Genomic DNA, 19,378 nt, shown 5'->3' with positions numbered 1-19,378 from the left:
TTTACTTCTCTCCTGTTTCTCTTGTAAAGCATGAAGGATTCTTTCTCCAAGAGTCAGGCAGCACAGACAATACTGCAGAGGTTTATTCACGCTACCAGGAAGTGTGATAAATCAGCTTCAACTTCATGGTGTTACAGTGGTCAATTATATACCCTTTCTTATCGATTACCTAGTACGTTTTAAATTCTTTATCTGTTCACTTACAAATACAGACATGGTCCCATCTGGAGAGAACAACAGTGATGATGGTCCTTACGTACATGCAGAGAGACTTTTAATCACTTTACTTACATCAAGGATGCTAGGGTTACACTCGGTGGGGATAGGGTGGAGGAAGAAGGGGGGATCCTTACAGACAGGTGGCAGACAGACAGAAATTCTAAAAGCAAATGTGCTGTTCTCATTGGAATTAGAATCTCTAAGAGGACATCTGGCTTTGTCCTGGAGGATCAGGTATGCTCCTTAGCCATTTACACGAGATTCGATTTACAACTTGTTAGCTGAAAACAATCCCAAGCCTTACACTCTCTTTGTCGGCTTTTCATCTGATCCTGAGGTCAGCTGCACCACATGGCACCAGCACAACGAGACAAGACGGCCCATCCAGGGCTGTCTGCCAGGGAGAGACTGGTAAAGGAGCAGGACCAGACCTGCCAGGTGGATTCCCAGACAAGGCAAGCCTGAACCCAGAGCAACTGCTATTGCGGCTGACCTGCCAGCCCAGAGCACCAATCCCACCTGACCTGTTACCAGATTTGCCCGTCACCTTGGGGTGCACTCATTTATTAGGGTTACTGTCCGGGGTGGGGGGAGTTATATTTCTATTAATGTACTGCTTGTGTCACTTGTGTTTTCATATGGAGGTTTACTTCTGCAAGTCCCCTCCCAATGGAGCTACCTGGCATTTTAGTTTTTACTGACAAGGAGATCTGCAGCTGGTTTTTTTACTGACACGGTGAACTTTTTACTGGCATCACTAAAAACACCATAAACAACACGACAACGGCACAGAAGTGTGTTCTCACTCGCGCTATTTGGGATGACGCCATTGCTTTAGCTGCAGTGAATTGATCCATCTGGGTGCTTTGGGCATGTGCAATAACAGAAAACAGGAAATGGTTGAAGTCCTGCTCGGGGCGGTTTTATGATACAAGAGGTGAGTGAGTGAGAGCAGTCAGTGTGGGAATAGGGTATGTTTGATTTCTACCCAATGTTATGGAAATTTTCATTTATTTACAGATTTACTAACAGTTAAAAATTGTACATTTTTTACTGCCCGTCTGTAAATGTACGGAGGGTTGGCAACCCATCAGCCCCCTCCTCTTAAAGGGGCAGCCACCCCATGACAGCCCTGTTAGTTGTCCAGCGGCCGAGTCCCAACAATGGGCCAGGACCCCTCTGTGCTAGGGGCTGTACATAATCATCATCGTCAATGGAAAGGCCATTCTCTACCAAACACCCCCTGCTCCGGCCAGGTCAGCGCAACCAAGAGGCACCACGGCCTCCGGGGCTCTCTGCCACGCAGCAGCCGCAGGCTGAGCACCGCAGGACCAGGGGCAGTTCTAGCAGGTCTGGACCCAGCCTTTCTGCCTGGCCTGCTCCCCCAAGCTGAGCCGGGACCCAGCCCCTGCCCGTGGATCTGAGCAACCCCAGCCAGGCTGGGGCAGAGGGGCTGGTCTGGGTTTCGGGGGGAAGGGGCTGGCTCAGCAGGGGACAAGGAATGGCCTGGGGTTCTTGTGTTTGGCTGGGGGGGGGTGGCCCTGGGGATATTGGGGGGGCTGATGGGGGGAGGGGCGTTGTGTATAAGAAAGAAGGGAAAAAAGAGAGGTTTCTGTAGCTAACACAAGAGCCAACCAGTGCAGTACAGTGCAGTGCAGTGCCCTCCCCTCCCGTCCTCCCCGCCCCCCGCCTGGCTGCCCAGTCCCAGAGCAACACAAGCAGCTTCTGCGGAGAAACGAAACCGATGGGGGGGGGGGGGAGGAAACCGAAACTGATCCATGGCCACTCCCAGCAGAGGGAAGCGGAGTTGTCCCTGCAGCCACTGGAGGAGGGGGGGCCGGTGGGGACCATTGCCCCCACTCCTGCACCCATGTGAGAACAACCCCCCCCCCACCACGATGAGCTACCCCATCCTGGGGCAGGAAACGTGTTTGCAGAGGGCTCTGGCTGGTAGCTGCAGCCTCTCTGTGCCTCAGTTTCCCCCCCAAGTGAAGTGGCGATGATCCTCACCTGCCCCCCTCCCACCCCCCCGGGCGGGGCTGAATTTATCCCAGCTGGTGACCAGCGTGAGGGGGGCAGCGTGTTATTAATTGGCAACGTCCCATTACTGTTCTCATCGTCACGGGGGGAGGGGGGAATAGAATAAAACATGGCTCAAAATAAACCCCAGCAGTCCTGGGAGTCCAAGACCCAGAGACCCCAGGGTGCCAATGCCATGCCCGCTCGGCCTGGCAGGGTTCCCGGCAGAGGGTGGAAGTGGCGCTGCCCCACAGACTCCAGTGTTATAGTGGCTGCTGTTCTGTCGCCAGCTTCTTTCTCCATGGGGAGCTCAGCACACAGACCTCACCAGCACCTCAGGGCATCTCACCCACACGTGCTGCCCTGGGCAGGGCTCCTCTGTCCCCACTGCCCCTAACAGAATGGGGCACAGATCACAGCAGGGCAAAGAGCATCCACACAGCCCAGGGGGATGGGGCAGCGGGGTACCCAGCCTCTGCCAGCTCAGGGGAAGGATCCAGCCGGATCACAGAGCAGCCAGGGGCCTCGCCATGCACAGGAGGCCCGAGTCCAGCCTCCAAGAGTCTGGGGATGGAATTGGAGCCATGTGTCCCGTGGGGCAGCCCCGAGCGCCAGCCGCTGCAGCACCCGCAGGCTGTCCCGCTACCAGGCCGTCAGAATGATGGACAGGGACTCAGTGTCTTCAGCCAAACACATGTGCCCTCAACGTTCGCTACTCCCTTAACAAGCAACCATGTGATTTCCAGGAAAACCCCTTTGGCGGGGAGAAGAGCCATCCTCCCCAGCACAGGAAATCTGGAGCCCTTCCTCCACGCTCAGGAGGGCACAGGCTCGGCTTTAAACACTAGAGGGCCAGAGAAACTCTTCTGCGGGGAGCAGCTGCTGGGAGATCAGTGGGGTTGGCTCTAAGCTGCAGCTGCATGGAAGGACGCACAAGCAAGAGAGGAATAAACTGGAGGGAACATTTGACCCTCGGGGCGGTCATGCCCAAGCACGTTTGTCTAGGCAGCGGATGCATGGGGAGCAAGCAGAAGAAAGTTTGGTTCTGCCTGGTAGGCGCCTCCGTCTTCATATTAGCTGCCGTATTAATCACTTTCACCTTCTGTGGGGTGACATGCCAGGGGCAGCTGAACAAGGACACCTCAGCTCTGGATGAGACGCTCACCCACCTGCAGAAGGAGAAGGGGGCCCTGGAAAAGCAGAGGGACAAGGCAAGGGCGGAGGTCACGGAGCTGAGGTCAGAGCTGGCTGGCACCAACCAGACCCTCTGGGAGACGCGGGGGCGCTGGGACTCCTGCAGGAGCTGGACGGTGGGTGCTTTGAATGCTGTTGCTATTTAATATTTGTAGACGGTAGCATCCAGAAGGCCCCATCAAGGACCGGGGGGGAGGGGCAAAGTGCTGGGTGCTGCACAAAGGTACCGGCGCAAGTCCCTGTCCTGGGGGCTGACGGTTTAGGGGATCTTTCCAGGCCACTTCTCAAAACATTGCAGTGATTTGTCTTGTTGGGGGAGTGTCTGGGCTTGTCTAATCCAGCGGCTCTCAACCGTTCCTGACGAGCGTCCCCCTTTCAGGAGTCCAATTTGCCTTGCGTACCCCAAGTTTCACCTCACTTAAAAACGACTTGCTTGCAAAATCTGACCTAGCAACACAAGAGAGTCACAGCCCCACTCTTCCGGAGCAGCTGCTGACTTCTCATGTGTACCACGTCGTTATAAAATCGATCGACTGGAACGTCAATGTCCTGCGCACATTTCAGGGCGATACTGGAGCCTGCTTTTCACTTGCCAGCCTTGCCTGAAGCCTAAGCCCTGCCGACCGGGGCTGAAGCATGTAACAGCTTCGCGGGGTCCCCTGTGGTGTTCCCTCAGTGCCCCAGCCCCCTATGTCTGTAGGTCAGGTCACATGGAAGCATCTCTGGGCCCTTTTAGAAGGACAGGCTCCGTCTCCGTTACACCTCTCTGCCACCTCCAGCAGCTGCAGTGCAAGGGGGAGAAAAATGGGTGATTTAAAAAAAAACCAACCCAGCTCTCTGCGATGTAAATGTTATCCAGTTTTCTTTTAAAAATAAATCTCTTTAAAATTAGCTGTCGAATCATGGCAACCATCTATGAAAATCAGTTCAGTTCAGTCTGCCCCATTCCAGCCGTCTGGGCTTAGTTTGTTGAAATGCTGACCCAGCTTTTGACAGCAATCGCTGTTGGGGCTGCCCCGGCCCGTCCCCTCAACGTTCCCAGACACAGTTTGTGGGAAAGCAACGGTCCAGAGTCCCATCCGCAGGCACTCCACAGCGGGTTTATTGGACAACCGCCCCTCCAAGCCCTTCACACCAGTCGGGCTTATTTCTCAATATGCTGCTAGAGTTTCCCTCCTCCCCAAGCCCATAGCACTCCCTTTTCCCCTGACTATGGGTGCGTAGCACACAGAGCCCTTTCTTCCCCCTCCTTCTTCTGGCTAGCCTTAATCATATCTGAAGTCCCCGTCCCCCCGCCTGGTACCACCCCTTCCAATATATGGGCATGTTCCATTTTGAGGGTCTGGGTCTAGGGGCTTTAGTACAACCCCTGTGGTACCCCACGGGAGGGGCAGGGAGCAGGGTCACATCTTGGCCATGGTTAGTTTATGGCCCTATGTTTCTGTTTCTTTTTGACACCTCCCTTCACCTCCTTTCTTGGTGGCTCGGCCTTGCTCTGACATCCGTCTTGACGAGGCGGCAGAGCTTTCCCTCCTTTGTGCGTGTTTATTCATCACACCTTGAACCATTTTAACTACATCCCTTCGCGTTGTCACAGCAGAAAGAAAACCCAGCTGGTTGCGGGTAGGCAAGAGGAACACACCGTGTCTTTGTTCTTTGCTTCCACGTGTATCTTAAAGCCCTTAGCTCTCAGGTAGGCGCACAGGCCCTGAACACCATCTCAGGCAGAGACACGGCCCTAAACGCTCGTACAGACCGAAATGATATAGTTCTAGCCTAACAGTAGCGTTTTCTGGACCTGCAGAGAAAACATTTTCTTCATTTCAGTTTTATTCATCCGGTTCCGTTCAATGATTAGTTCATTCGAAGTTGAGAAAACAATGGGGAGTTGAAAAAGCAGAAAACGACATGTGAAGGGATGAGTTCTTAAATCGCAAAGGACACGGTGGCCAGAAACAGTCAGTTTCTCAAGTGGGTCAGGGCTTTCTGTGGGACGCAGGGTCAGTGAAAATGATTCCTTTTCCTCTCTCTCCCGGCCCAGCACAACCTGCAGAACAACATCACTGCCCTGACCAATACAATCACACAGCTGGAAGCCAGGGATGCTGAGCGGGAAGCCAAGGAACAAGGGTTACAAGGTAAGATGACGGCCCTGGACAGGTCCAGAGAGACACCTGCTAATTCCATGGGGGCTGGGTGGCTTGACAGACATCCCTTGTATCAGAGGGGGATGGAGACAGACAGACAGACAGACGGGGGACTAGGGGTGAAGCTAGATGGAGAGGAGTGCATGGTGCTAGAGAATGGGGAATGAAAGGGGGTGAAAAGCAGGCTGGGTAACACACCGACACCTGACTGCTTTCCCTTCACCTCATTTTTCAGGTGAAATCGGCAGGCTCAGAGAGCAGCTTTCCAGCCAGGCCCAGCAACTGCAGGATTCCCAGCGTCAGCAGCAGGATTCCCAGCAAGAATTCCAGAAGCAAAGGTGAGATCCGCAAGTCCCAACCCCAGGGGGCTGGGCTGGGCTGGGCTGGGGGGGAACTGCCCCTAGAGCGCTGAGTTAAAGGGCATTTCCCTTTTGCTTGTTCCCGCAGAGATCAGCTCCAAGCTAACATCCATTGGCTGAACATGGAGCTCCAAAGCCAGAGAAACCAGCGTTCCAGCGGGAGCAGCCTGAGGGGTCACAGTGTGTCTCTCCACCTGATGCCGCTGGCTCTGCCTCTCGCTGGGATCCTTCTCCTGTGAGAGGAGCAGCTTCATGCAGGTATTGAGGCGCCTGGACTCAGACTTGTCTAGAGACCCGGGTTGATTCCTCATCCTCCTGCTGTCTCGTCCCCAGGCGCTTGGGCGGTAGCGGGGTCTCGTCCTGTCACCACTACAAAAGGCAGTTCCTGCCTCCAACCAGCTGCCTCTCTCTGCCGGCTCATCTCCGGTCAGTCCACATGTTCTCCCCCTGCAGGCGGGAGAGGCAGCCCCTGCCACCCAGCATGGCTTCCCCGCACCTTCCATCTCTTCCTGTCTACGGCAGCACTTCCAGGTCCCAGCTGAAACCAGGGCCCGCCTGTGCCAGGCACAGAGACACAGCCCCTGCCCTGAACAGCTCACAGGACAAATAGCAGGACAGGAAAAAAAAAAAAAAGAAAGAAAGCTCATTATCATCTTTTTACAGATGGGAAACTGAGGCACAAGGGGATTAGCGAGTCACCCCGGGGCACCTGGCAGAGTCAGGACTTGAACTCAAATCTCCTGAGGCAGTGCTAGCCCATTGGGGACCCTAAGCGGAAATATTTTGCCCCCCCCACTAAAACAGGCAAGGTCTTACAATAAAAAGCGAAGAGGGGGGTCCACCTTACGCCTAGTGCCAGCGCTGTGTGTAACCACCAGGCCACGCTTCCACTCCCTTCCGCCCTTGCCTACATCTCCCTTTCTCTCTCCCGCTGCTGTTCTTAGCTCAGTGCAGGTCAGAGGGTGGGGACACAGGACTGACTCTTGCTCTCTGTTTAGTTCCATCATCCATCCCCAGCGCCCCGCCCCATCTATCCCTCGGGATTTGTGTTTCAGGGCTGACGAGGCAGCAGGAAAGTGGCGAATCCCCCTGGGAACACGTCGCATGGCAGCGTACAGCCAGCTCGCTCCCCTCCGTGACATGCTCAGGGGAACTGTTCTAAGCCACAAGCTTGCTACGACCTTGGCCCTTCCCCTGGGTCACACATGGAGGTGGGCTCCTGTCCAGCCAGCCCCTGGCAGAAGGATCTCCTTAGCGCCTGCCTAGTGCTGAAGGTGATGGGGAAACGGGGAAGAAGATCCAGCAGGTGAAAATCTCAGGGAGGATGGAACCGCTTCACCCAGAGCCCTTGCGGTTTCTTGGACTCAGCGGGGTGAAACCCCAGCGGTGGGATTTGCTGCTCTCTTTAGGTTTCTATTTTTCTAATAAAATTTTGCCAACCCTAAAGGCTTGTGTTGTCATTTGTCCTGCCGGCACGTCCTGCCCGACCAGCGACACAGGGCTCAGAGCATCCTCCTGCCGACCCACATGGATTAAACGAACCTCACAGCACCCCTTGGGTAATCAGGACCATTTGCCCCATTCTACAAGCGGGGAAACCGGGGCAGACAGAGGGAAAGGGACATGCCCAAGGGCAAGCAGGGGCAAAGCTGTGATGGAACCCAGGCGTCCCAGCTCCTGGTGTTTTAACCCACAGCCCACAGTTCCATAGAGTTTCAGGCCAGCAGGGACCATTAAGTCATCTAGTCCGATCTCCGGCTTAGCTCATGACATTAAATGTCACCCGCTCCCCCTGTATCGAGCCCAATAACTTGTGCTTGACTAAAGCAGCTTCCAGGAAGGCATCCAGGCTGGACTGGACGACACTGTGAGAAGGACCCTTGGTAAATTGCTCCAATGGTTAATTATCCTCACTGTTCAAAATGTACGTCGTATTCTAGTCAACAGACTTCGAGTTAGAAGCGCGTCTCACTGGCCAACACGCCTCCTTACGGCTAAGCCGGCATTGCAGGAATGGCCTTTGGACGGCTGTCCAGACCCTGGAGTGATCTGGTTCGTCTAGTGCCTCGGCCCCCTGGTCACGTCCTGGCCACAGTCTCCTCCCTTCTGGGGTACCAGAGATCCGGCACCAGGGTTTGAACACAAAACATACCGCAGCTGGGTCTTTTGACCCTATTTCCCAGGGCTGGGAGACCCCCAGAGTCTTCCCCAGGGTTCCCTCAAAACATACCTACAGCAGGCACGGCAACACAAAAAGGGGACAGTCCCAGGACCTGCTACAGGGGCTATCTCGCTGCCTTCTGCCCCCCTGAGCAAGAGACAAGCCCTAGCGTATGTCTGCCCAGCAGCCCTGCCCTCCTCCTCCTATCACCACCCTGCAGCCAGACACACCCCTCCCCACCCCAGGTGTAGCACAGTGGGTCTCACAGGGCCCAGGTGCTCCCATTAACCCCTTCCTAGGTCCAGCTCCCATACCTGGCCCCCTTGGGGTGAACAGTCACAGGGGGCTGGATCAGGCCCTCACCCCGTGACAGCCCTGTTAGATGTCTAGCGGCCGAGTGTACGAGCCCCAGCAATGGAGCAGGACCCCACTGCGCTAGGGGCTGTACCTAGCTGCCCCACCCCTTGCTCTTCCTACCCCCCTTCCACCCCATCACATCATCTCCTTCCTCTGCACCTCACCAGCCTGACTACCCCCCACAGCAGCTTCTGCCAAGAAATTAAATCCCACAGCCACGGGGGAGAGGGAGAGAACAAGAAAGTGATGAGCCGTGGCTGTCCTCAGCGGGTGCTGGTGGGAGCTGTTGTCCCTTCTCTGTGCCCCCTGCCTGCCCCTAGCAGCTGAGGAGACCAGGGCACAGACTGCAGCTCCCCCATGCAGCCAGGCAAAGCACTAGCCGGGCTTCCACACCGTCACCAACCTAGGGGCATGGACCCGATGCCAGGCACCAGGGCTGCCTGGGCTCCCAGGGGAGGGATCCAGCCAGGCCTCCTGCAGGGTTAGAGCAGCCCAGGGGCCTTGCCCTGCATTGGAAGGCAGAGCTTCTGCTGTCGGGAACCAGCCCACGGTGGGGAGACCCGGGATCAGAGCTGCACCCCCCGCGTGGCACAGCACTGACCGGCAGGACCGGCATCTGCAGAGCAGAGCCATAGGGATGGACTCAGAGCAAGGTGTCCAGCCTGGCAAAGTGCTACTCAGCTTCTGCCCTGTGATGGAGAAAGAGAAGGAGCCGGCTCTCCCCCAGGAAAGCCCAGAGCGCCAGCCCCCATGACCGGCCTCAGCAGCGTCCCCAGCTGCTGGCAGTTCGGGGAAGGTGAGGGGCCAGGGATCAAACCCAGCTTGTTTCCTGCCTGGCAGCCTGGAGCAGCAAGAACCAGGATCGCTCTCTGCAGCTCCCCCAGCCTGGCCAGTTTCATCACAGCTGGAAGGACAGGCAAGGCGCTGGGTCTACAGCCAGATGTATCCGAGCCCAGCACTCCCTGACTCCCTCTCACCACGTGATGCCTTGGAAAGTCCCGCTCTGGAGGGAGTCCATCTCCCCCCAGCAGAAGAAATCTGGGTAAATGTGTCCAATATGCTAATGAGGCGCATAAATATAAACACTAGAGGGCAAAAAGAAACTCTTCCTCTTTGCAGGGAGAGGCTGCCAGGCGGTCAGCTCAGCGAGGTTGTTTGGTGTCATTCGGGCTGCAGCTGCACATGAGAAGGCGCGTGATATCCTGGGGCGAGCTTGGGTCGCTGAACCCCCGGGACCCCCGTGTGCTTGGAGAACAAAAGCATGGGGAACAGGTGGAAGACATTCTGTATTTGCCTGTCGGGCACCCTCATTTTGGCATCAGTTGCCCTGATTGCCTGCGTAGCCTATATCTGCTCGGTCCCGGCCCAGCTGCGAGAGTGCCAGGAGCTGCTGAAGAATGACACCGTGGCTCTGACGGGGAAACTCGACAGCCTGCAGAAGGAGAAGGGGGCCCTGGAAAGGCAGTGGGATGGGGCAAGGGCGGAGGTCACGGAGCTGAGGTCGAAACTAGCTGGCACCAACCAGACCCTCTGGGAGACGTGGGAGCAGTGGGACTCCTGCAGGAGCTGGACGGTGGGTGCTGTGAATGTTGTTGCTATTTAATATTTGTAGATGGTAGCATCCAGGAGGCCCAGTCAAGGACTGGGGGGGGGGAGGCAAAGCGCTAGGTGCTGCACAAAGGTACCGGCGCAAGTCCCTGCCCTGGGGGCAGGGCTCACAACTTAGGGACCGTTCCAGGCTGCTGTTCAAAATGCTGCAGTGATTTGTCTTCTTGGGGCAGTGACTGGGCTTGTCAATATCCCACCCCCCCAGTGCAAGCAGCTTTTCTCAGGGTCCCTCGTCACCACCCCCCTTGCTATTCCCGCCTTGGGCTCCCCACTCAGTCACATGCATCACCCTCTCTTTGTCCACCCATGAGCTTCCCTGAGCCAGGACTTTGTCCCGTTGCTCTGTGGGGTGGGGTGGGCTGGGGACCGGGGCACTATGAGTCCCATGCAGCTGTCATTTCCTCCCTGCTGCATGATTTGCAGGGGTGAGAGGCCCTGGGGAGTCACCTGGGTTCCCTGTGGCTTTTTGTTATCGGTCTAATTAATTTCGTTCTCTGCACAGCTGTGTAAATACGGTACAGGGACTCAACCCTGTCTGGGGAGCTACAGTTTAGGGGGTGGTCAGGGGAACTCGCTGTTGCTGTTCTGCAGAGAGGAGGTGGTCTCTCCCCTCAGAGGGAGGGGAGGTGACAGCTGGAGGGGCAGAAGGGAACTGGAGCCAGGGAGAGACAGAGAGAAACTGAGTCTGTGACAAAACTGGGAGGAGCAGGGGGAACAAGAGAGGGCAGCAAGTGGGAAGGAAGGAAACCAAGAGTAAGTGAAGCGACTGAACGGGACAGACGGACGTGCTGACGAGGATCCCTGTAGCTTAAAGCTGGTTGGTCAAGTGGGTCCGTGTTTGATGGCGTGGCCCTGAGCATCCGTTCCTGTTTGTCCCGGCGCGTCGGATGAGGCCGTCTCCTAGTGTGGACGTGGTCCGGAGATCCGGAGCAGAACCACAGGCCTGCAGATCCAGATATGGCTGGGTTGTGCTGCTGGAGGTGCCAGCTTGCAGGTCTGCCGCACGCACGCCCGGGCCTGTTCTAAGGACAGGAATCCGTCTCCAATGACTTCAGTCCCCTCCCGCCGGAACAGCAATGAGTGCCTGTAGCCGTGCGGGGTCCTGCTGAGCCGCTGCCACCTTTCGCCTCAGAGGCAGCTGCCCAGCACCAGTGGGGAAGGGCTTTCCTGTGTCAATGGCTATCAGGCAGGCTGAGTCTTCTCTCTCGCTCTCGTTTTCTGGCTCAGGACGTCCTGCAAAACAACATCACTGCCCTGAAGGACCAAATCACCCGGCTGGCAGCCGGAGACCCCGAGGCTGAGGAACCAGGGGGAAAAGGTGAGACACCTGCTCTGAACTGCTCCTGGCTAATTGCTACCAATCCCCTTGGGTGGCTTAGGAGAGATCCTGCCCCAGGCAGGGGACGCCTCGCATAGGGCGGCACATGCATGGAGCGTCCAGGGTCAGCGACATGCGCGTTTGATGCCCCACGTGCTGGGCCCAGGCCTCTCAGCCAGATCCAAGTCACATTACAGCAGCAGCGGCACCAGGACGTGCCCTCCAGACTCAATATAACCTCGGCCAGCCCACTCAGCACCAGGAGATGGGGTCACTCGGGCTGGAGGGTTTTCTGCAGTCCTGAGCTGGGACCTATCACGGGGGACAGGGAGAGGGGGAATGGATGGCTCATGGGATCGGTAAGTGGCTATGGAGCCTTGCACCCCGAGGTCACCGGGCGCCAGCTGGAGCTGTGTGCCAGCTGTGCCACTAAGCTCAGCCCAGGTCACAGGGGACAAGGGTTTCCAGCACAAAACACCCACCACAGCCGGCAGCCCCGCAGAGAGACCAAGGACTGGGCGAGGCCCAGAACCTGAGCGCTGGTATTTCCCAGTCTGTCTATATCCACACGTGTTATCTCTTGTCTTCTACTTCGACTGTTACCTCTGGCGGGCGGGACTGACCCGCACACCCCACCTTTACCCCGATCCATAGGACTCAAGGCATAACCCGGTTAAGGAACCCCCACCCTTTCCCAGGCCGTAGAGCTCTGGGGGGAAAGGCGCCTCGCTTTATCCAAGTCACACTCCAGGGCTCAGGGTCACCCTTTCCCAGTCTGCAGGGCTCCGGGTGTGATTCTCTGCGGGGTTGCAGGATCTTTTATCAGTGAAGGAACCTTACACAGGAATCTTCTTATTCTCTAGTTAGTAACAATTCACCAGAGCAGAATCCACAGGCTGAGCATCCACTGCTCACCACTCCCCAAAAGGCAGCCAAACTTCTCCTGCTGGCCAATCAGCCCCAGCTCATCTGGGGACTCCAGTGTCTGCACCGTGTGGGTGGCAGGTCTGGCAGCTCTGATCTTCTCGGGCTGTGTCCTGGAGTTAGGTGGTTCCAAAGAACTTCCTTTTCTGGACCTCACTTTATATAGTTAAAACTTAGCTGGACTGTAACCAGTCGTTTTAAAGTAAAGTTCTACAGAACACCACTCCTGGCCCATATGAAACAGCCCTTTAACCAATCCCGTCCCAACACCTGAACTGATTGAAATAGTGCACGCCTGGTTATGCATCAGACAGAACCAATCCCAGAACCAGGCAGAAATCTTCCAGATACACACGAGAGAAGTGGGGACCATAAAGACTAAACCATGGGAAGAGTAGATTTTACAACCACAACTCTCCATCGGGGATCCCGTGCCAGGCAGAATGCTGGCAAACAGACTTTTCTTTAAGCATCTTAAGATCTGTTCCTTTAGCTGGTGGTGGGAGGTGCTATTAGGACAGTAGCACCTTCCGACCAGCCCATATGACATTGTCTTGAAGTAATTTCAGGACTTTGAAGATGTGGCCACCTGCTCCCTAGTTTATGGCTGCTACTGCTTAGCCCAAGAACAGGGCCTCAGACCTTACAGGACCGTCCTTTTGTTGTGGGTTTTTGCAGCGCCCGGCAGTCCAGGGGGCCCTTGTCCATGGCTGAGTCTGGGGCTCCCAGGCACGGCCACAATCCAGTCATTTATAATCATCATAAAGTGCAGGGGGCCAAAATCTTCTTGGAAGCAAGGGATGGGGGAGGTGACTAGGCAGGTCCCAATATTGCATTCATCCCATTGTGGTGGTGATCCCCCCCCTTCCCCTCTGCCAGCACCCGAACCTCTCCTCTGACCCCAAGCCCTATTGACACAGCATTATACTTATAAATGAAATAAACAGCAGGATCTTATTCGGGGAGGGGGTAAGGCAATACGCTGCGTTTACTGTGAATGCAGCAATTCTAAAAAGCAATTACCTATCTACTCACACACACACACACACTCACACACACACACACACACTCTCTCTCTCTCTCTCTCTCTCTCTCTCTCTCTCTCTCTCTACAGCTAGTCCACTGGCCAGGTGCAAGAGGGGAAGCCGGGTCTTGCCACTGATGCTCCTGGAGGACCATTGTAGAACCAAACCTACAGTCCCCATCTTTTCACTCCTGTTTTTATAGGAATAAGTCCCCATGCAAATCTATGGGTTCTGCTTCCTCACGCTGCGTCTGCATTCTGGTGTGATCATCAATCACCCACATCTTTGCAAGCATGATCATTGTTTCGTCTTACTTTGTTTCTGTCCTTCAGGGTGGACCCCGGGGTTATCATGCTGGGCATTCTTCGGCCAGCTGGATCGTAAATAGTTGTTATCTTCACTCCCCTTCCTTCCCTCGCTGGCGTCTTCTTCCATCACTCCCTAGTCTCACACAGGCGTATCATTCGCTCACCATTCACACACTGATTATTTAACAGTTCATCTAAAAGATTCAGACATCCTTCCCACGTCTTCATCCCACCCTTCTTATCTGCAAGCATTTCTAAACAACTCCGTGGGTACAGGCAGTTCCCGTCGACAACAGACCTTTCTGCCCCTCTGTCCGTAGGTCTGAACAGAGGATGGTTTCACAAATAATGACCAGTGGTTTTACAAACCTTGGACAGGTGACAGTCTCACAGTGATCATCAGTAGTCTCACAGACACATCGCAATTAGGTTGAAGTCCAGGACCTGAGAGGTTTGTTGCTCAAAAAGAGAACTGGAATGTATTGCTTATTTCACTTAATCAGCAGGGGCCTGGCCCGTCTGAAATAAAGGCAGGAGGTGCTGTGATGTCAGCTGTTCCCAGCTGGGCAGACAGCAGGATGGGGATGTTGATGGGCACCCTAGGACACATGGGTGAGCTTTGATGGAAGGGGGTGCATGCTGGGGGAGAAGCACGCTGGCTCATCTGACTGGCACTGGCCTCTGTGTCCCGTCTCTCATTTTCCAGGTGAAATAGACACACTCAGACAGCAGCTCCAGGAGGTTCAGCAGCAGAGGTGAGACCCGCCCATCCCTGCCCCGTGGGGCTGCGTGGGGCGGGGGAGGAGGGGACTCCTCCAGAGCTCTCTGCCCCCCTGCCCTTCCCTTTCACTTGTTCTCCCAGAGAGAAACTCCAAGCTGACGTCCGGCGGCTGGAACAGCAGCAGCTCCACAGCCAGAAGAATCAGAGCTCCAGTGGGAGCAGCCTCCGGATCCCCGCGATGGCCCTGCTGGCTCTGTCCCTTGCTGGCCTCCGCGTCCTGTGAGAGAAGTAGGTTTGTACAGGTTGGTATTGGGGAGCCTGGATCTGGACTTGGTTCAATTCTCCAATTGATGGCTCTCTCACCCCTGTGCTCTTAGTGTAGGCGTGGACTGGGTATATGGATAAACGGGTTAATACTCACCCTACGAAAGAAAAATAGTGTGTTCTACAGCTAAGGGTGTTCAGGACACATTGATTGCATATTTATGCCACCCCAGGCTCCACAACCAAGGAATTGACTGCTAAAATGTATGGGAAGATCCTGCCTAAACATTCTGTGATTTAGCACATTGGGACCCTGTTTGTTAGGATCCACGTCTGAATGTTTGGGAACATCCTGAAACTTTGGTGTTGTAATTTATAAATGTCTAAGGCACCAGGAATGCGGCTGATATGTAAATCATGAGGCAATAATGGCAAATAAGGCTCCTGGTAAAAGTGTTAGTGGAATTAAGATCGGTATTACTGTTCTGATATTGGTATTCCACTGCGATATATGTATCAATTTTACCAGGTATTAGCTAGACAAAATATGAACGTAATTGTTTTAAAAGAAGTTAGCTTGTGTGATTGAGGAATGAATGCAGTTTTAGTCTGCGAGAGATAAGACGAGGAGGAGGCAGTGGCTTTCAGTCTCCAAGAGCAGGAGGGAAAGAAGGTGCTTTGTTTAAAGAACTTTTACAGCCCAGATGGCCGAAGATCAAGATAACCCCGGAACACAGAGAAGTTAACACCCAAGGACAGGAACCAAAGGAAGTAGGAGACAGGAATGGAAGGATAACAGAAAGCTGTCACACTCCAATGTCACACATAATTGATGGCTGCATCAAACGAAAAGCAACCGGACATGGCGAAATCCATAGACCCGAATGGGGGTGGATCACTATAAAAATGGGGTGAAGAAATAAGGACTTGGGGTTCGTTTTGCAAACTCCAAGGAGCATCAGAACCCGGCTCTGTCCTCATGTCTGATTCACCTGGCCAGTGATTCGGCTCGAGCAACGCAGAGGCTGGTAATTATATCCTTCCTGCAGAAGTGTGTGTGTGTGTGTGTGTGTAGGCAGCTGCTTTCGAAAATACTTTCTGTATTCGTAATAAACGCTGCCTATTGCCTTGTCCCCTGAAGAAGATCCTGCTCTTTATTCCGTAAGTATAACAGCAGGCTACAGGGCCCCCTTCTGTCACCGCCACCCACGAGAACTCCTGCCTCCAGCCACCGTGGCTACAAGAGCACCTTCCTGCCCGGCCTCCCGGTACCGCCCCATCCCAGTCCAAGCCCCTCCCTGGGAGGGCAGCATTTACAGGGCCCAGCTGTACCAGGCGCTGCAACCCAGCCCTGCCCTGCTCACACTGAGTCGCCAGGACACGCAGAGAAGGACCCTCACCTCCTTTGTACAAAAGGGGGACCGAGGCTCATGGAGATTAACGAGTCACCCAGGAGCACAGGGCAGATCCAGGACTTAAACCTAGACTGCGAGGCCACCCTTCCTCTCTATTCCCCCCTCCCCACCTCTCCTTTCTCTCTCCCTCTGCTATTATTTAGCTCGGGGCAGTGGGTCAGCGGTTGGGGGACCCAGGACTTTCCCTCTCTCTCTCTCCCAACACCCCGTCTCTCTCTCACTATTTGTGTTTCAGGGCTGACCAGGCAGCAGGTGAGCGGAGACTCCCCCAGGAACACGCCACACAGCAGAGCGCAGCCAGTTCACCCGCAAACCCGAGACGCTTAGGGGAACTGTTCCAAGCTGCCAGCTTGCTACCATCTTGCCATTTCCCCTGGGTCACACACAGAGACGGAAGGATCTCCTTGGCTCCTGCCCAGCACTGGAAGACGAGGGGAAGTGGAGAAGATCCACGGGTGAAGGGCGCAGGGAGGGTGGCGCCACTTCACCCAAAGCCCCTGGGGTTTCTCAGTGGGAAATCGGCGCTGCCGACAGCGGCACTGAACGGGGTGAAGCCCCAGCTGTGGGATTTGCTGCTTGCTTTGGGTTTTTATTTTTCTAATAAAATTTTGCCAACCCCAGAGGCTTGTGGGGTCATTTGTCCTGCCGCATCCTGCCCAACCAGCGACACGGGGCTTGGAGTGAGCGCGACCTGACCTGCCTTTGGAGAGCAGGGAAGGGGCAACTCGTAATTCTGCTGCCAGTTTGGGGGCATGGAGCAAATCCCTCTCCCCACCCCTGGGCTAGGGTGACATGCTCTGCGCTGGGCGCTCCTAGGGGAAAGCGCTATCGGCCCAGGCCTGGGGCTCCCCACTGGGAACCAGGTGATAGCATCAGACCAGGAGCTTTCATTACAAAAATAAAATAAATAAAATGTCAGCTTCAGCTCGCAAATGTGACCCGGTGTAAGCCGAGCCGTGCCACTGCCTGAGTCTGCAGCCAGCCTGAGCCAATTGCTCGGAGAGGGGGAAGCTGCGCCTCTTGCATCTCAATGGGGTGCTAACCCCCACCGCTCAGGGCTTCCTCCCAAACCAACGCCCTTTACGGCAAATACTGGGGGCGCCTAGTGCTGTCCCTGCCTTTCTGGGGACAGAGGGGTCCCTGCTGCTCCCATGAAGAGGGAACGGTGCTGCCTTTCTTGGGACCCTCAATTAACCAGGCCATGTCCCCTCCCCACTACTCCCTCCCTGTGGGGTTTGTATGCAGAGATGGGGCACACAAGGGCTCCACTGCCCCTCAGGCTTCACCCCCTCTCCCTTCCACCCCCCACAGGAATGTTAGAGAGGATGAGATTGACTGGCTGGGCTGGGCACAAGCTGGGGCCGGGGAGGGGGGCAGGGAACCAGCCATGCCAAATGTGGGGGAGTGGAGAAGGGAGCAATCCTGCCAGGCTGCTCGCTGCCTGCTAAGGACTGGCTGAGCTCCGTGGGGCAACCCCCCGACCCCCAAACAGCTGGTCTGCAGAGCACCCCCAGCAGCTGTCCCCGGTCAGACAGAGGGATGGCACCCGAGGATGTAGGGAGAAGCACACTGGGTCCGTGTCCCTTCTGCCGTTCCCTGAGTGAGCCAGACAAGCTCAGACAGCAGCTCCAGGAGGGTTAGCAGCAAAGGTGAGACCCACCCGTCCCTGCCCCGTGGGGCTGCAGTGGGGACGGGTGTAATAGAAGGAAAGAACTCGTGCCATGAGGCCGGGTAGGAGGCCGAAGCCTGACAAAGTCAAGCCCTGCCAACATAAAGCAAACGTAGCAAGCGCAGGCTCCCGCCCGGCCCTGCCCTGTTACAAGGCAGATGCCCGCCTGCAGGCTCCCTGTCCAGCTCACTGACTGGGTGAGAGCAGGGCTGGCGCTGCAGAACCAGAGACACGCCAGGCCGCGCAGGGGTCGTGCAGACACATGCAGGAGGCTGGTACCAGAACGCCCCGGCACGCGGCTGACGGCACGCAGGGACACGCTGGGCTCTGCTAACCATCAACACCCTCTGCTTGTCCCCCCCACCCCAGACAAACCCCCAGCTGGCGTCTGGCACCTGCACCTCCAAAGCCCTGCCATGGAGCACGCCCCGGGCCAAGGGATGCCGTGTGGCTGCCTTCCCCTGCGGCTCTGTCCCCCGCGGGGATCCTTCCCCTGTGCCAGGAGCAGCTTCGCACAGCTACCGAGGAGCCGGGCTACAGACTGGTCCGGAGGCACGGGTCCCTTCCCTGTGCTGCTCCCTCACCCCCAGGCTCCTGCGGTCTCCTCCTGCCCCCTCCAGCCGGCTGCCCCTCTCTGGCCTGCCTGCACGTCTCCGCTCACGCTGCCTGCTCTGCCTCTGCTCCTGCGCCGAGCACCTCGCTGCAGGCAGGGCAGCGCTGCCAGACCCCGGCTGAGAGCAGGGCCGGTTGTGACGGGCACGGAGCGATCGGCCAGCTCCGGGTCTAAGGCGCCAGGCCGGCTTTGCCTGGGCCGGGCCCGGTTCGCTACGCCCCGTCGGCCCTTGTGGGCCGGGCTTTGGGTTCGCTTCGTCCCCGCTGGACCCGCCCCGCGGCGGCTTCTGCCGAGAATCGAAACCGAGCCGGAGGCGCCGCTCGCGCCGCTCGCCCCGCACGCAGCCGCTCGCCTGGCCCCGGCGCGTCCGTCCCTGCGGCCGGGGTGAGACTGGGGTGCCAGGCGCGGGGCTGGCGGCCGGGGTCACACCGCCCCCCATACAGCCCTGGGGGGGGCTCCCCGTCCCGCTGCAGCCCGGCTCCGGCGGGGCCCTCCGGGCGCACCGCGCCCATCGCGGGACCCACCATTCGGTTCCTTCCCCTCTGCGCCCCGGGCCGGGCCCCGGCTCAGCGGCCGCCCGCTCTCACCCCCAGCCCCGCCGGGCTCCCCGGCCTAGGGCCCGGCTCCCGTGACCCGGCCCGGGCGGGGCGGGCTGGAGTCGCAGCTGGCGTGTGACGTTAACGAGGGTTATGCTAATGCTGAATATGCTAATAAGGATCATGCTAATCACCGTGGACTAGGTTAATTGCCGGCGGGAGCGCACTGGATGCACATGGGGAGGATGCTCAGGAGATGCGAGCTGGGCTGGGCGCTATTTAAGGCAAACCCCAACCATCCCTTTCCTCTTTGCAGTCTGTGGCCCGCCACCCATTGGCTGCCGCTGGGCGCTCTCAGTCCCAGGGGAGACCCCTGGGATCCGGCCGGGGACAGCAGGATGGTCGGAGACCCCCGGGATCTTGCCCAGGGTGGCAGGAAAGTCTGGCTCCCTGTGGCCGTGGCGGAGCTTGCCATCATCCTCATCCTGGTGGTCGGGCTGGGCCTCTTCGTGGCCGAGGAA

General features: G+C 56.8%; 2 protein-coding genes and 1 long non-coding RNA gene across 8 annotated transcripts; 2 read left to right on the top strand and 1 right to left on the bottom strand.

The window, feature by feature from the left end:
• Window positions 1-1,109: 1,109 nt before the first annotated feature.
• Window positions 1,110-7,384, top strand: LOC137161120 (paramyosin-like). 3 transcript variants are annotated; one of them, XM_067560216.1, is made up of 6 exons: window positions 1,110-1,156; window positions 3,360-3,548; window positions 5,474-5,570; window positions 5,815-5,917; window positions 6,027-6,196; window positions 6,994-7,384. In XM_067560216.1, the coding sequence occupies exons 1-5, from the start codon at window positions 1,145-1,147 to the stop codon at window positions 6,175-6,177; spliced, it is 552 nt and encodes a 183-aa protein (XP_067416317.1). In that variant the 5' UTR covers window positions 1,110-1,144; the 3' UTR covers window positions 6,178-6,196; window positions 6,994-7,384. The 3 variants fall into 3 exon arrangements, with proteins under 3 accessions (XP_067416317.1, XP_067416309.1, XP_067416299.1); XM_067560208.1 differs by having other exon boundaries at window positions 1,126-1,156; window positions 2,985-3,548; XM_067560198.1 differs by lacking the exon at window positions 1,110-1,156 and having other exon boundaries at window positions 2,954-3,548.
• A 2,164-nt stretch (window positions 7,385-9,548) lies between these two features.
• On the top strand, window positions 9,549-16,659 carry LOC137161088 (epidermal growth factor receptor substrate 15-like). 4 transcript variants are annotated; one of them, XM_067560148.1, is made up of 5 exons: window positions 9,549-10,029; window positions 11,292-11,382; window positions 14,346-14,394; window positions 14,502-14,648; window positions 16,275-16,659. In XM_067560148.1, exons 1-4 carry the CDS (start codon window positions 9,718-9,720, stop codon window positions 14,641-14,643), a joined length of 594 nt encoding a protein of 197 aa, XP_067416249.1. In that variant the 5' UTR covers window positions 9,549-9,717; the 3' UTR covers window positions 14,644-14,648; window positions 16,275-16,659. The 4 variants fall into 4 exon arrangements, with proteins under 4 accessions (XP_067416249.1, XP_067416257.1, XP_067416266.1 ...); XM_067560156.1 differs by having other exon boundaries at window positions 14,502-14,652; XM_067560139.1 differs by having other exon boundaries at window positions 9,550-10,029; window positions 14,502-14,662.
• On the bottom strand, window positions 13,738-18,633 carry LOC137161114 (uncharacterized). The gene is made up of 2 exons (XR_010922038.1): window positions 18,293-18,633; window positions 13,738-14,637 (listed from the first exon to the last, which is right to left on the bottom strand). It is a non-coding gene; the product is annotated as an uncharacterized lncRNA (long non-coding RNA).
• Window positions 18,634-19,378: the final 745 nt, after the last annotated feature.

This window comes from Emydura macquarii, unplaced genomic scaffold (assembly GCF_026122565.2).
Source record: "Emydura macquarii macquarii isolate MOO-44397 ecotype Brisbane River unplaced genomic scaffold, CSIRO-AGI_Emac_v2 contig_306, whole genome shotgun sequence".
Taxonomy (NCBI): Eukaryota; Metazoa; Chordata; order Testudines; family Chelidae; genus Emydura; species Emydura macquarii.
Note: the sequence above shows the minus strand (reverse complement) of the source record. Positions and strands in the feature narration are given on the sequence as shown.

Coding starts and splice junctions, on each gene's coding strand:
- LOC137161088 (XM_067560148.1), top strand. CDS start 9,718: ATGGGGAACAGGTGGAAGACATTCTGTATTTGCCTGTCGGGCACCCTC. Junction 10,030..11,291: donor ACTCCTGCAGGAGCTGGACG/GTGGGTGCTGTG, acceptor TTTCTGGCTCAG/GACGTCCTGCAAAACAACAT. Junction 14,395..14,501: donor CAGGAGGTTCAGCAGCAGAG/GTGAGACCCGCC, acceptor TTGTTCTCCCAG/AGAGAAACTCCAAGCTGACG.
- LOC137161120 (XM_067560208.1), top strand. CDS start 3,159: ATGGAAGGACGCACAAGCAAGAGAGGAATAAACTGGAGGGAACATTTG. Junction 5,571..5,814: donor CAAGGAACAAGGGTTACAAG/GTAAGATGACGG, acceptor CTCATTTTTCAG/GTGAAATCGGCAGGCTCAGA. Junction 5,918..6,026: donor CAAGAATTCCAGAAGCAAAG/GTGAGATCCGCA, acceptor TTGTTCCCGCAG/AGATCAGCTCCAAGCTAACA.